Source organism: Podarcis vaucheri (genome assembly GCF_965113315.1).
Source record: "Podarcis vaucheri genome assembly, chromosome: 7".
In the NCBI taxonomy this organism is placed as follows: Eukaryota; Metazoa; Chordata; class Lepidosauria; order Squamata; family Lacertidae; genus Podarcis; species Podarcis vaucheri.
In genome coordinates, this window is record NC_138765.1 from 855,189 (window position 1) to 871,006 (window position 15,818).

A 15,818-nucleotide genomic window follows, 5' to 3' on the forward strand; every position below is an offset into this window, starting at 1 on the left:
AGGCTGACCCTCCTTTGTGCCCTGCCCCACAGATCGAGAAGCTGCGTGCCGAGCAGAGCAAGCAGCCCCCCACGCCTCTCCTGGGCCGCAAGGTCTTCGCCGACCCGGCGGAGCTGGGCCACAAGTCTCTCCTGCGCCAGCCCCTCCACGAGAAGGAGCTGCTGCTGCTTCGTGGCCGGGGGGAGGCCCAGGCCCTGGTCAACGGGCTGAAGCCGGAGACCCCCGAGCGCGGCGAGGCCAAGGTGGGCTACGTCCGCCACGAGCTGAAGCCAGAGCGCCTCCAGCCCAGGATCGACCGGCTGCAGGAGGCACCAGAGGCCAAAGGGCCCGGGGAGGGCAAGGCTGGCACCGCCGTGGAGGAAGACGCCCGCCGACCGGACGCACGGCCAGAGGCGGCGGAGACCAAGGGGGGCGGGCGGGTGGAGGCGCACGTGGAGCGCCACCGGGAGCGCCACGAGCGGCGGCTGGAGCGCCAGGAGTCGGTGGAGCAGCAGGAGGCGCCCCCGGCGCGCCACGAGCAGCCAGAGCGGCGGCGGGAGAGGCGGGAGCGGCGGCTAGAGCGGCAGGAGTCCAGCGAGGAGGCGCCCCGGCAGGCGGGCCGAGAACGGCACGAGAGGCGGCTGGAGAGGCAGGAGTCCAGCGAGCAGGAGGCCCAGCGCAATGACCCCAAGGGAGGAGGGTGAGGAGCCCCAAGGGAGGAGGGTGAGGGGGGCGAAGTAGGCAGGTCTGGGGGCCACAGGGGGAGAAAGCACAGCTCGGTGCCCCCAGCCACATTCCACAGGGTGGGCGCCACCACTGAGAAGGCCCTCTGCCTGGTTCCTTGTAACTTGACTTCTCGCAGAGAGGGAACCACCAGAAGGCCCTCGGAGCTGGACCTCAGTGTCCGGGCAGAACGATGGGGGTGGAGACGCTCCTTCAGGTCTACTGGGCCTTTGAGGCCGTTTAGGGCTTTAAAGGTCAGCACCAACATTTTGAATTGGGCTCGGAAACGTACTGGGAGCCAATGCAGGTCTTTCAAGACCGGTGTTATGTGGTCTCTGCGGCCGCTCCCAGTCACCAGTCTAGCTGCCACGTTCTGGATTAGTTGTAGTTTCTGGGTCACCTTCAAAGGGAGCCCCACGTAGAGCGCATTGCAGTAGTCCAAGCGGGAGATAACCAGAGCATGCACCACTCTGGCAAGACAGTCCGCAGGCAGATAGGGTCTCAGCCTACGTACCAGATGGAGCTGGCGGACAGCTGCCCTGGATACAGACTTGACCTGCGCCTCCATGGACAGCTGTGAGTCCAAAATGACTCCCAGGCTGCACACCTGGTCTTTCAGGGGCACAGTTACCCCGTTCAGGACCAGGGAGTCCCCCACACCTGCCCGCCCTGTTCCCCAAAACAGTACTTCTGTCTTGTCAGGATTCAACCTCAATCCATCCATCCTCCAACCGCCTCCAGGCACTCACACAGGACCTTCACCGCCTTCACTGGTTCTGATTTAAAGGAGAGGTAGAGCTGGGTGTCATCTGCATACTGATGAACACCCAGCCCAAACCCCCTGATGATTTCTCCCAGTGGCTGCATGTGGATGTTGAAAAGCCCGGCCTGGTCCCTCTCCCCTCCCAGTCCTGGGACGCAGCCCTCCTGAATCTCCCGGGGGGCAGCCCCTCTGACACTCTTCCTGGTCACCCGCAGCAAGGCGACGTTGGCAGACATTGTGGAGCAGCTGCAGGAGAAGGAGTCCACGGGGCCGGCAACCACGCCAGCAGCGACCACGGTGAGTCCGTCCCCCCTTTTTGCTGTGCCCACCCAGGCCCTGGCTATGCCACCCATGGGTTCCTGGGCTCACATCACGTCTGCGGGGACCTTCCTTGGGGGTCCGCCATCTTGGCCCCAGAGACGTCCAAGCGTCTCTCTCTCTCTTTCCCCACAGCCTCGTGAGAGGGAGTCTCCGGCCCGCTTGCCCAACGGGCTGGACATGCTGCCCGACCGGACGCCCCGCCCCGACCGCCCCCGCGCCCGAGACCGCCCCAAGCCGCGCCGGAGGCCCCGGCCCAAGGACCCCAACGCCCCGCCGGGGGAGGCGCGCCGGTCCCGCTCGGCCCCCGCCCAGACCAGCGCCCCACCCCCGCCGCCCCCCACCCACACCGTCCAGCAGGAGGGCTACCTCCTTCGCAAGCTGGAGCTGGAGGGGCCCAACAAGAAGGCCTCCAACAGGTGAGTCGTGGGGGGGGGCGCTCAGGCCAGCACCCTCCCCGTCCGGGGCCGGTCCCGAGGGCCCTGGGGAGGGCACAGCAAGTGGGCACAGCTGGGCTGTGGGGGCAGACGTGGCCCCAGTTCCAGGGGCTTCTGCTTGGCTTTGGTGGGGCTTTGGGGGGAGGATTTCTGCTTTCAATGGGTGAAGAAGGCTGCAGCCAGGGTGCTGGCAGGAACATAATAATAATAATAATAATAATAATAATAATAATAATAATAGTAATAATTATCATCATCATCATCATCATTATCATTATCATTATCATTACAGTGTTACCTTGGTTCTGAAACTTAATCTGTTCCGGACGTCCGTTCTGAAACCAAAGCGTTCCAAAACCAAGGTGCGCTTTCCCATAGAAAGTCGTGCAAAACGGATTAATCCGTTCCAGACTTTTAAAAGCAACCCCTAAAACAGCAATTTAACATGAATTTTACTATTTAACAAGAATCAATGTACTGTACTATAAAATAAATAAGGCAGTATTGTGGTTTTTCCCCTTACCTGCACTGATGATAGTCCTTGTTTGGATGGGGGGGGCTTTGATCCATTCCCACAGTCGCACAGTCAATCAATCAGTAGCTGAACTGGGTTCCACACAGGCACAAAAACAAATTAACCGGAAAAGCCTCAAAAGCAAAAAAGCAAAATAAAGAGTAAACACAAAAGTGCCAAACTTAATCGATTGTGGAAGTCCGTCTGACTTCCAAAATGTTCGGAAACCAAGGCGCAGCTTCTGATTGGTGCAGGCGCCCCGGAAACAATAGCTGACAGCTGCATTGGACAGTCGGCTTCTGAAAAACGTTCGAAAACTCACTTCCGGGTTTTCGGCATTTGAGAACCAAGGCGTTTGAGAACCAAGGTACCACTGTATTATTATAATATTTCTTTATTTAAAGACTTTAGCAATTGCCCGGCCTCTTAGCCAATGTTCACCCCAAAGCACCACAGAAAGAGGTGGTCTGCAACAGGAATTTGGGGGGCTCAAACCCTGGGACCTTCGGCATGCCAAGCAGGTGTTCCCCCCCCGAACATCTTCTCCCCACTTGTGGGGCTGGGGGCTCCTGGGTGGGCTGACCCCGGCCGGCTTCCTCTCTCTCTCTCTGGCAGGTCCTGGATCAACCTCTTCTGCGTCCTCCACAAGGGGGAGCTGGGCTTCTATAAGGACTCCAAGGGGCGGGAGTCGGGCAGCACCCACGCCAACGAGCCCCTCCTCAGCCTCCTCAACGCCACCAGCGAGGTGGCCAACGCCTACAAGAAGAAGAAAAACGTCCTGAGGATCAAGTGAGCCTCCTGCCTGGGATATGGGGGGCGGGGCGGGGGCAGAGCCGTCTTTCCCATAGGGCTTAGTGGGGCGTCGCGCCAGGGCGCCGGCCTCTCAGGGGTGGCCCAGTAATTGGGGGAGCTGCGCGGCTTTGCCAGCGGCCTCCCCTTTTCCTGCACTCCCGCCAGCTGTGCCCCACCAACCATAAGGCTGGCAGGCGTGCAGCTTCCCTCCCAAGCCTCCTCGGGAGGAGAGCGATCCCCACAGAGGTTTGGGATGGAAGCTGCGCCCTGCCAACTATATGACTGGCGGTGTGCAGCTTCCCTTCCAAGCCTCTGTGGGGCTTGCTCTCCTCCTGAGGAGGCTTGGGAGGGGCGCAACTTCACATTCCCAAGCCTCTGCCCTGCAGCGGCACAGGGGAGAGTTGCGCCCCCCCCCGATGGCTGGCAGTGCGCAGCCAAAGCCACCCCAACACTATCTGTTGTCATTTGGCGCTGGGCAGATATTTGCACCCCGGTGCCGCATCTGCTAAAGACGGCCCTGGGTGAGGGGTGTGCTCCTTCCCTCCAAAGGGGGCAAGCAGGCCCCCAAGGAATGGGGGGGTTTGCTGGGCACAAGGGGCTGGAGACCAAGGGAGCCCCTCCTGGCTGCGCCCAGGGGCAGGGCACAGATGGTGCCCCTCCTGGGAACCAAGGTGCGGAATGAAGGCGAGGGGAACAGACTCTCCCCAGGCCAGCAAGGAGGTCAGAAGGCAGCAGTACATTGCATGAAAAGTTGGAAGAGACTTTGGAAGGAGGACATCAGATTTACATCATGTTATGATTTAAAAGAAAATTGCATGAAAATGCTTTACAGGTGGCATTTAATGCCTCTTAAGCTAGCCAACTTAATGCGGGTGGAGCTGTGGTGTAGAACACTGAGCCTAGGGCTTGCCGATCAGAAGGTCGGTGGTTCGAATCCCCGCGACGGGGTGAGCTCCCGTTGCTCGGTCCCTGCTCCTGCCAACCTAGCAGTTCGAAAGCACCTCAAAGTGCAAGTAGATAAATAGGTACCGCTCTGGCGGGAAGGTAAACGGCGTTTCCGTGCGCTGCTCTGGTTCGTGCTGTCCACATGACCCGGAAAAACTGTCTGCAGACAAATGCCGGCTCCCTTTGCAGTAAAGATAAGCACCGCAATCCCAGAGTTGTTCACGACTGAACTGAACTGTCAGGGGTCCTTTACCTTTTTTAAAGCTAGCCAAAATATTCAGATCTAGGACAAACACTTGTTGGAAATGCAGGGAGGCTGAAGGCACATGGATCCACATGTGGTGGAACTGTGAAAAGATCAGACAATTTTGGGAAATGATTTACAAGCTGAAGAAAATGTGGAAATGCTCCTTCCTGCTAGGAATTATGGGGAATGTAATCCCCAAAAAGTTCAGGAGAGTCTGTATGTATGTTACAGTTGCTGCCAGAATTCTAATTGCAAAAGGCTGGAAGGGAGAGGATATTCTAAATTAGACTGGCAAAAGAAGATAAGAAAGTACGCTGAACTGGCAAGATTATCAGAGTGGAATACATACAGAGTCTGTGTAAAAGAACATTGTCAAAAGATCAATCTATTGGCAGGTCTTGATTGAGCTTTGGTGTGTAAGTAGGACAATTTTGTGAAATAGAATATGTAGTAAGTTAAATAACATGTAGAAAGCAAAGTTTAAGTGCATATTTAAGGAATTTAATTCGGGAACGCAAGGGGAAGATGGGAGGCCTTGTCAAAATTAATCACAGATGGATGTACAAAGCAAGTATTAGTTAAAGAATGAATCATTATTTTTTATGTCTCATTTTGCCTGTAACATCTATTGTACATTTCTACTATAAAGTTTTCACCCAATAAAGCGTTCAGAAAAGGGGGGGGCAGCAGTACGTCAGAACACAGGGGCCCATCGAGCCCAACATCCTGTTCTCAGTGATCAAATGCCCCAAAGAACCTAGGAATCAAGATAGACTGCCTCTGGACCTGGAGGTTCCATAAGAATTTAAGGAAAGCCTGGTTGCAGGATTAGGCCACTGGCCCCTGTAGTCCGACGTCCTGTTCTCACAGGGGCCAACCAGAGACCCATCATGGGAAGCCTGCAAACAGGATCTGGGCACGACTGCGCTCTTCCCTCTTGTGGTTTCCAGCAACGGAGATTCAGAGCACAGCCATTGTGCCCATTGTGCCCATTGATAGCCCTCTCCTCCTCCTCCTCCTTCCTAAACTTGCCTCATCCTCTTTTACAGCCATCTAGGCTGGTGGCCATCGCTGTCTCTTGTGGCAAGGAGTTCCATAGTTGCCCCTGAATGGCAGTGAAGCGCAGGAGGGCCGCTGGCCGGATCCAGCCCAAGGCTATTCCTCTGTTCTTGACTTCCCTAACGGCTGCTTCTTCCTCTCTTCCAGGACTAGTGAAGGTGGCGAGTTCCTCCTGCAGGCCAAGGACGAGGTGAGCTCTTGGTTCTCTCTCAGAAGGGTGTTTTTAAATTTATTTATTTTTCAAAAAAAAGTTCATACAAAATCCTGCAAAAGACAGTGTTATCAAACAGGATCTGGCAGCAATATACGTATCCCACATATGATTATTTGTCTGCGGGCAAACACCGGCTCCCTTGGCCTGAAAGCGGAGATGAGCGCCACACCCCAAAATCGAATTCGACTGGACTGTCCAGGGGTCCCAGAGCAGAGACAGAACAGTTAAACAAGGCAGGGTTATGAAACAGGGATCCTGTGATATCAAGGCAATGGAATTAACTGATTCAGATGCCCTTAGTCACTGCATCAATCCTATTCATTTGTGGGCCGAGGGGATCGCAGGCCATGTTCCTCCTGGGTTACAAATGAAATAAGGTCAGATCCCCAAAAAGGTAGAAAACCGTCCCTTTTCCTTTAGCCCCTGAAGACCCTCAGCTGTTAGTTTTCCACTTTAGTGTAGCAAGTAGGAAGATTGGCCCCATCTCAATTTTTCTAAAACTGTGCAATGGTCATTCTAACCACTCCAAGCAGGTACACTCTCAAGTCTTCCTTATACAGGGAGGTAGCCGTGTTGGTCTGTCATAGTCGAAACAAAAGAAAAGAAATCCATCGTAGCACCTTAGAGACCAACTAAGTTAGTTCTTCTCCTTCATGGATCACTGCCTTGCCGTGGCGAAGGGGCTTGAAGAACTCAGGGAAGCTATGAACTACGCCGAGCAGGGCACACAAGATGAACAGGTCATAGTGGAGAGTTTTGACCAAACGTGATCCACCTGGAGTAGGAATCGGCAAGCCACTCCAGTATCCCTGCCAAGAAAACTCTATGGACAAAGACAACAGGCATATAAAAGTTATGACGCTGGAAGATGAGCCCCTCAGGTCGGAAGGTGTCCAACATGCTACTGGGGAAGAGCGGAGGACAAGTACAAGTAGATCCAGAGCTGATGAAGCGGCTGGGCCAAAGCCGAAAGGACGCTCAGTTGTGGATATGCATGGAAGCGAAAGGAAAGTCCAATGCTGTAAAGAAAAATATTGCAGAGGAACCTGGAATGTAAGAACCATGAACCTGGGTAAGTTGGATGTGGTCAAAAATGAGATGGCAAGAATAAATATTGACATCCTGGGCATCAGTGAGCTAAAATGGACGGGAATGGGCGAATTCAGTTCGGATGACTACCATATCTACTACTGTGGGCAAGAAACCCGTAAGAGAAATGGAGTGGCCCTCATAGTCAACAAAAGAGTGGCGAAAGCTGTACTGGGATGCAGTCTCAAAAATGATAGAATGATCTCGATACGAATCCAAGGCAGACCTTTTAACATCACAGTAATCCAAGTTTATTGGGACGCGGGTGGCGCTGTGGGCTAAAGCCTCAGCGCCTAGGGCTTGCCGATCGAAAGGTCGGCGGTTCGAATCCCCGCGGCGGGGTGCGCTCCCGCTGCTCGGTCCCAGCGCCTGCCCACCTAGCAGTTCGAAAGCACCCCCGGGGGCAAGTAGATAAATAGGTACCGCTTACCAGCGGGAAGGTAAACGGCGTTCCGTGTGCGGCTCTGGCTCACCAGAGCAGCGTTGTCACGCTGGCCACGTGACCCGGAAGTGTCTGCGGACAGCGCTGGCCCCCGGCCAATAGATGTGAGATGGGCGCACAAACCCCAGAGTCTGTCAAGACTGGCCCGTTCGGGCAGGGGTACCTTTACCTTTACCTTTAATCCAAGTTTATGCACCAACTACTGGTGCTGAAGAAACTGAAATTGACCAGTTCTATGAAGACTTACAAGACCTTATCGAAGTGACACCAAAGAAGGATGTTCTGCTCATTATAGGGGATTGGAATGCTAAAGTAGGGAATCAAGAGATAAAAGGAACAACTGGCAAGTTTGGCCTTGGAGATCAAAACGAAGCAGGGCAAAGGCTAATAGAGTTCTGTCAAGAGAACAAGCTGGTCATCACAAACACGCTTTTCCAACAACACAAGAGACGACTCTACACATGGACATCCCCAGATGGGCAACATCGAAATCAGATTGATTATATTCTCTGCAGCCAAAGATGGAGAAGCTCTATACAGTCAGCAAAAACAAGACCTGGAGCTGACTGTGGCTCAGATCATCAGCTCCTTATAGCAAAATTCAAGCTTAAACTGAAGAAAGTAGGAAAAACCACTGGACAGGTAAGATACAATCTAAACCAAATCCCTTATGAATACACAGTGGAAGTGAGGAACAGGTTTAAGGATTTAGATTTGCTGGACAGAGTGCCTGAAGAACTATGGATGGAGGCTCGCAACATTATACAGGAGGCAGCAACTAAAACCATCCCAATGAAAAAGAAATGCAAGAAAGCAAAGTGGCTGTCCAACGAGGCCTTACAAATAGCGGGGGAGAGAAGGCAAGCAAAATGCGAGGGAGATAATGAAAGATACAAGAAATTGAATGCAGATTTCCAAAGAATAGCAAGGAGAGACAAGAAGGCCTTCTTAAACGAGCAATGCAAAGAAATAGAGGAAAGCAACAGAATGGGAAGAACCAGAGATCTGTTCAAGAAAATCGGAAATATGAAAGGAACATTTCGCACAAAGATTACCATAATAAAGGACAAAAGTGGTAAAGACCTAACTGAAGCAGAAGACATCAAGAAGAGGTGGCAAGAATACACAGAGGAATTATACCAGAAAGATATGGATGTCTCGTACACCCCAGGTAGTGTGGTTGCTGACCTTGAGCCAGACATCCTGGAGAGTGAAGTCAAATGGGCCTTAGAAAGCACTGCAAATAACAAGGCCAGTGGAAGTGATGGTATTCCAGCTGAACTGTTTAAAATTTTAAAAGATGATGCTGTTAAGGTGCTACACTCAATATGCCAGCAAGTTTGGAAAACTCAGCAGTGGCCAGAGGATTGGAGAAGATCAGTCTACATTCCAATCCCAAAGAAAGGCAGTGCCAAAGAATGCTCCAACTACCGCACAATTGCACTCATTTCACACGCTAGCAAGGTTATGCTTAAAATTCTACAAGGAAGGCTCAAGCAGTATGTGGACCGAGAACTCCCAGAAGTGCAAGCTGGATTTAGAAGAGGCAGAGGAACCAGAGACCAAATTGCAAACATGCGCTGGATTATGGAGAAAGCTAGAGAGTTCCAGAAAGACATCTACTTCTGCTTCATTGACTATGCAAAAGCCTTTGACTGTGTTGACCACAGCAAACTATGGCAAGTTCTTAAAGAAATGGGAGTGCCTGATCACCTCATCTGTCTCCTGAGAAATCTCTATGTGGGACAAGAAGCTACAGTTAGAACTGGATATGGAACAACTGATTGGTTCCAAATTGGGAAAGGAGTACGGCAAGGCTGTATATTGTCTCCCTGCTTATTTAACTTATATGCAGAATTCATCATGCGAAAGGCTGGGCTGGATGAATCCCAAGCCGGAAGTAAGATTGCCGGAAGAAATATCAACAACCTCAGATATGCAGATGACACAACCTTGATGGCAGAAAGTGAAGAGGAATTAAAGAACCTTTTAATGAGGGTGAAAGAGGAGAGCGCAAAATATGGTCTGAAGCTCAACATCAAAAAAACGAAGATCATGGCCACTGGGCCCATCACCTCCTGGCAAATAGATGGGGAAGAAATGGAGGCAGTGAGAGATTTTACTTTCTTGGGCTCCATGATCACTGCAGATGGTGACAGCAGGCACAAAATTAAAAGACGCCTGCTCCTTGGGAGAAAGGCGATGGCAAACCTAGACAACATCTTAAAAAGCAGAGACATCACCTTGCCAACAAAGGTCCGTATAGTAAAAGCCATGGTTTTCCCAGTAGTGATGTATGGAAGTGAGAGCTGGACCATAAAGAAGGCTGATCGCCGAAGAATTGATGCTTCTGAATTATGGTGCTGGAGGAGACTCTTGAGAGTCCCATGGACTGCAAGAAGATCAAACCTCTCCATTCTGAAGGAAATCAGCCCTGAGCGCTCACTGGAAGGACAGATCATGAAGCTGAGGCTCCAATACTTTGGCCACCTCATGAGAAGAGAGGACTCCCTGGAAAAGACCCTGATGTTGGGAAAGATGGAGGGCACAAGGAGAAGGGGACGACAGAGAATGAGATGGTTGGATGGTGTTCTTGAATCTACTAGCATGAGTTTGATCAAACTGCGGGAGGCAGTGGAGGACAGAAGTGCCTGGCGTGCTCTGGTCCATGGGGTCACGAAGAGTCGGACACGACTAAACGACTAAACAACAACAACAAGTTAGTTCTTGGTATGAGCTTTCGTATATCTGAAGAAGTGTACATGCACACGAAAGCTCATACCAAGAACTAACTTAGTTGGTCTCTAAGGTGCTACTGGATGGAATTTTTTTAAGTCTTCCTTATGTCATTCTTCTCCCATATAGATAAAAGGGCTAATTGAGAAGTTGGGATAATGTTATGACCAAATAGGTCCTTTTAATCTGTTGAGGTGTTTAGCATATCTGAGACCCAGTAGACCCTAGGAAGGCACAAGTCAACCTCGGACAACCAGTATTGGATTTTCTCTATGAGATTGTTTTATTGATTCACAAGTAATTCACATGTCAAGACAAGGAATATGGACTCAAGCAGACCCCCAGCCCTTCATCTCCCATACTCACCACCACTCTTCACTGAAGAGATCAGTTTCCGTCAGAGTTTTGGGTGATGAGATAGCGGGATCCTGTCTGCCTCTGGCACACACGCCAATCTGAGAAGTTTCATCTTTTCTTGCTGTTCATCTGAATCTTGGCCGTCCTTCTTGTTCTTGGCAGTTTTTTGGCATTTCATGATTCTTCTTGTTTGAACCTGGTGTTGTGTAGCTCCTGGCATTGTTTGAGACTAGTGTTGTATAGCCAGTATTTTACGTCTCCTTGCATGTACCATTCATATCATATTGTTTTTGCCAGAACGTGCTCATTCCATTAGCTCTTTGGTCAACACAGTTCATTAATAGTGGAATTTGCTGCCAAGGAGTGTGGTGGAGTCTCTTTCTTTGGAGGTCTTTAAGCAGAGGCTTGACAACCATATGTCAGGAGTGCTCTGCTGGTGTTTCCTGCTTGGCAGGGGGTTGGACTCGATGGCCCTTGGGGTCTCTTCCAACTCTAGGATTCTATGATTCTATGAATAGTTCCTCAACAGCATCCATTTTGTGGTGTTCTTCAACCATTTTAGGCCCATACAAACCATTCCAATCCAAAAAATCAGGACGCAGGTGGTGCTGTGGGTTAAACCACAGAGCCTAGGACTTGCCGATCAGAAGGTCAGCAGTTCGAATCCCCGTGACGGGGTGAGCTCCCGTTGCTCGGTCCCAGCTCCTGCCCACCTAGCAGTTCAAAAGCACGTCAAAGTGCAAGTAGCTAAATAGGTACCGCTCCGGCAGGAAGGTAAACGGCGTTTCCGTGCGCTGCTCTGGTTCGCCAGAAGCAGCTTAGTCCTGCTGGCCACATGACCCGGAAGCTGTATGCCGGCTCCCTTGGCCAATAAAGCAAGATGAGTGCCACAATCCCAGAGTCGTCCAGGGGTCCCTTTACCTTTACCTTTAATCCAAAAAAAGGTTGCAAACTGGGATACTGTCATACCTCGGGTTACAGCTGCTATAGGTTGAGTTTTTTCAGGTTACAGACCATCAAAACCTGGAAGTACCGGGACGGGTTACTTCTGGGTTTTGGTGGTTGCTCATGCGCAGAAGCACTAAATCGCAACCCACACGTGCGCAGACGCACAGGCGCAGGTTGCAAACGCTGCGGGTTGCTAACATGCATCCCACACGGATCAAGTTCGCAACCCAAGCATCCGCTGTATCTCAGAGCCCAGAAGGTTTTTACTTTACTGCAAGTCCACCACATATGATAGAAATTTCCCTCTTTTTCTTTACATTTCCAACACTCCTTATTTTTCACCTTATACATTTTAGCAAGTTTTGTTGGCCTGAACCCTCTTCCTTCCTTCCTGCAGGAGGAGCTGAAGACCTGGCTGGAGGCCCTCACCGCCTCCATCGCGGAGCACGCGGAGATCGCCCGCTGGAGCCAGGCCTTGCTGACCACCTCCTCCACCGACGAGGGCAACCCCAAACATCGGGACGCTGACCGCAGGGCCAGTACCTCCGGCCGCAAGAAATGAGGCTGCCCCTCTGGCCGCAGGGCCGCGAGGCTGCTGTGAGGAACCCCCGGAGAAGGAGGCGCCGCCGGACACTCTGGGCCCACGGTCCCCGTGGCCCTCAGCCTACGCGAGGAGGAGAGCTTCCTGGGGCAGACTCTGGGGGTCTTTGGGGAGGGCCACGGCTGGGCGCCAAGGCACTCCAGGGGCCCCGAGATGGGGGGGGTGCCTGCTCCCTCTGTATCTGCTGAACCAGCCTAGACTGTAGAGACAGTGAATTGCTGGGGGGTAAGGCTCCACCAGCACAGGGGGGGCGGGGAGCTGGTGCCCAGAGGGTCCCCAGAGCCTGCCACCCTTGCTCCTGCCCAGAGGCACCCAAGGGACCCTGGCGGACGCGTGGGGCCCAGGAGGCTGCTCTGCTTTCCCATGGCTGGTGCCCAGGAACAAACAGCGCCCCCGTCAACCACGGAGTCACATCTTCTGCTTTTGTCCAATCTGTGTCCAGGGACCCCCCCTTTTCATATTCTCTCCCCCCCCCCCCGCTCCAAAATGTCTGCAGAGTCCTCCAAAAGGGGACCTGTGCCAGGCAGAAGCAGAGGCAGGCCAGGCGAGGGCCAAGCGCCACGGTAGTGGGGGGGGTGTTGTGCAGGGCTGCCCCCCCCCTTTGCTGCCACCAGCGGGAAGAGGCAGCTCGCCCCCCCCCATCCCTCCCCGGGAGCTCAAAGTGACTCCTTGACAACGGCCCTCGAGGGAGGTGTGTCAAAGGTGGGGACCGGCTGTTTCTGCTTTCTCCTTCCAGTTTCTCGTCTTCCGATCAGCAACAAAACTTGCTCCAGTGGGGGCAGTTTTTTGTGAGAGTTGGGGGGCAGTTGCGGGGGCATCGCTCCAGACTGCCCCTGCCTGCGTCCGCCTCGCCGCTTGCTTCGTCAGCAATCAGACTCCTAGGAACTGCATTTGACGCATTACTCAAGTCCAGAGATGACCCCACGCCGCTCCCCTGCCCCCACCTGGAAAAACGTCTCGTCTGGGGTGCTGTGTGTGTGTGTCGGCCCCTGGCCAGTTTCCCATCTGTGTCTGGCTCTGCTCCCATCTCCCTCGCGAAGCCATCTGCCCCCTAGTTGCCTTTGCGCCTCTCTCTGCGTGCCGTTCCGATGCCCTCCGGACAGAAACCTCCTCTGCGTCCCTCGAGAGGCGGAGAGTGAAGGGGCCGAGGGGGGAGGCTGCCTGCTCCCCCCTTTTCCAAAGCCACCTGGGGCTCTGCCTCTCCCACTGCCTCATCTTTGGGGCTCCGGGGGGGGGGGCATCCGAGACAGAACGGGCTCCAGCTTCCAAGGAGGGGCCCGCAAAGGAGGCGCACACAGCGCCCGGACTTTGGAGCACAAACTCACGTCAGCAGCACAAGGGGGGGGAGCCCGCGGGCACCGCTTTGGCACTGCTCTTAACAAGCCATATCCCTTGCCATCACGACTTCTGCTATTGGGGAGGGGCACCTCGGGGAGGGGGCTCACCCTTCACGGCACGGAGGTGTGCTTTTATGCAATAAACAGCAGAGTCAGGAACTGCACCTGGAGACGGCGGCCCCAGGAGGTGCGGGGGGGGGGGAGCTGTTCCCCAGCCAGAGCGGAGGCCCCTAGAGGCCTCCAACAGGCAGCCTCTGCCCCCCCCAGAACAGCACATCAGCTTTGCCTGCGCCCTCGGAGAGTAGAGACCGCCTCGGATCCTTTATCTTGCGATTCCTGCCTTGCCGGGGGTTGGACCAGATGACCCCTGGGTTCCCTATGATGAGGTCAGCCAGAGAGGGAAGGGGGTTTCTGTGGGTCTTTGGGGCTGCGGAGGCTGGACCGGTCCTGGCGAGGGTTTTTCAAGCTGGATGTTTCACCCCTGACCCTGGTTTGTCCCCCTTGATTTCAAGTCCGCCTGCCTGGCTTCCAGCTCTTCTTCCCATTCAGTGCAGAGAGGAAACGGAAAGGCAACATCTGTCCTGGAAGCCAGCTGTGCAGCTCGGGGGGGGGGGCAGGTTAGGGTCAGCAGCTCCTATCCTTTTCCCCTGGGAGCTCAGGGAGATGCTGAAGTCGTACCCCTGGTCCAGCTAGCTCCATCCGTATTTTGGATACCGGCCGTGGCTCCCTTGAGATTTCAGACAGGCTCTCTGTATCCACAGCCAGTGCTTGACCACTGACCTATGGCCTTCCTGCCCAGTGTGTCCCATTCCCAGGACGGCCAGCGACCCCCTCAAGCTCTCCCTCCCAGTGTGAAACGCCTTCCTACAAGTCAATAACCGCCTCCATTTCCAGCCCGAGCTTTGAGACCAGGTGGGGAATGGGGAGGCTCTTGCCAGCCAGGGGCCAAGATTGGGGGCTGTGCTTTGTACATTCTTTAGGGGGGGGACCCTTTGGGTCCCTCCCAGCTCTAGCTGCAATGATTGGTGACCTTGGAGATTTGAAAACCCAAACTTTAAAACGTGACCCTTGTCCAGAGGAAGACAGTCCCAAGCGCAGCTGGCACCGGTCCCCAAACCTCTCTCAGCCCCAGGACTTGGTCTCAAGATGCTCCCTGCCCCACATCAGCCGCATGCTTGATCCATCCGGGGCCGGCGCGCTCCCTAGCCAAGGCCTGGAGGAGCTCAGATTAATCGTCGCGCCTGTGAACGGACCGTTCTGGGGCAGCTTTTCCCAATCTCGTGACGTTTCCAGCCTGAGACTGGGCCTGATCCGGCCTCCCTGGCCCCGGGTGTCTCTCCACGGTGCCTCTCCTGGCGCTGGTGCACTTTTATCTGTTGACGCTTCCGCATCCCCCTCGGCCTCCCCTAACCGTTCAGAAGCCTGTAAGATACTGTAATTGCTTTAAATAAGTTTTTTTTCCTTTGTCTTGTATAGAAAAAGAACCGCCAAAAAACTGGAGCATTTGGGATTTTGCATTCTCTCATTTTGTTTGGCTGTAAATCTTTCTGAAGAACTGTGTTTTTCAAACAGAGACCAATTTGTAAAAGAGCTTAGATCTTGGTTGCATGAGATCCAGCGATCAGCTTGCTTGCTGCCTCTTCGTGTGGGTCCCCACCACGTCCAGTCTCGGGAAGCCACGAATCCCCCACGCACCACGATGGGGGTTCTTCCAACGGGGCTGCAGGTGTCTGCTGCTCAGACTTCACCCATGTCCAGTTGCACAGAGATTAGTAGCGCTCTTTCTGCTCCCGGTGCAAATCCTGGTCATTCCATGGCCTTGACCAATGGGGAAAGCATGAGCTGTGCAACCTTGGTGTCCAATAAAGGGGAACGGAGTGGTCCTAGACCCTGGCTGCAACCAAACCTGTCTTTTGGGGTCCCGTTTCTTTGCCAGGTTTCCATGGCAGTGTGCTAGCGGAGGCAGAACAGGCACGGGGACCCAGTGGCCCTCTAGATGTGGTTGGGACTATAACGCCCATTGGCTAGGCTCCCTGAAGTGGATTAAGGTTGTAGTCCAACCCCCACCGTGTGGGAATGTTCAGGGAGGCAGGAGAGGATATATTGTTTATTAACATCCTTCCTAATTTGTGCTAGCAAGTTCCTTAACTTAGCAGAGTTATACATTCCCCTTTTAAATGCAGAGTGGATAGCTGGTTGCAGGCTTGTGTAAGCCTCTCACTATTAGGTTCCTAGTAAGTTCCCTTTTATCCCTCTTAAAAGAGTAAGCACACGGCAGTCTTTTGTAAAGTCAATAAAAGACGTTTACTCACATCAT

General features: G+C 53.4%; 1 protein-coding gene across 6 annotated transcripts in view; it reads left to right on the plus strand.

Annotated features, from left to right (window-relative positions):
- The window catches only part of SPTBN4 (spectrin beta, non-erythrocytic 4), a 90,039-nt gene extending 74,633 nt beyond the window's left edge, over positions 1–15,406 (plus strand). For 2 of the 6 annotated variants that reach the window (XM_082230921.1, XM_082230920.1), the window contains 5 exons: positions 33–679; positions 1,681–2,202; positions 3,350–3,523; positions 5,925–5,967; positions 11,961–15,406. In XM_082230921.1, the coding sequence (XP_082087047.1) occupies positions 33–679; positions 1,681–2,202; positions 3,350–3,523; positions 5,925–5,967; positions 11,961–12,125 (1,551 nt within the window). In that variant the 3' untranslated portion in view covers positions 12,126–15,406. The remainder of the gene's footprint in view (positions 1–32; positions 680–1,680; positions 2,203–3,349; positions 3,524–5,924; positions 5,968–11,960) is intronic. The other 4 variants (XM_082230925.1, XM_082230924.1, XM_082230922.1 and 1 more) reach the window with 3 other exon arrangements.
- The last annotated feature ends 412 nt before the right edge of the window (positions 15,407–15,818 follow it).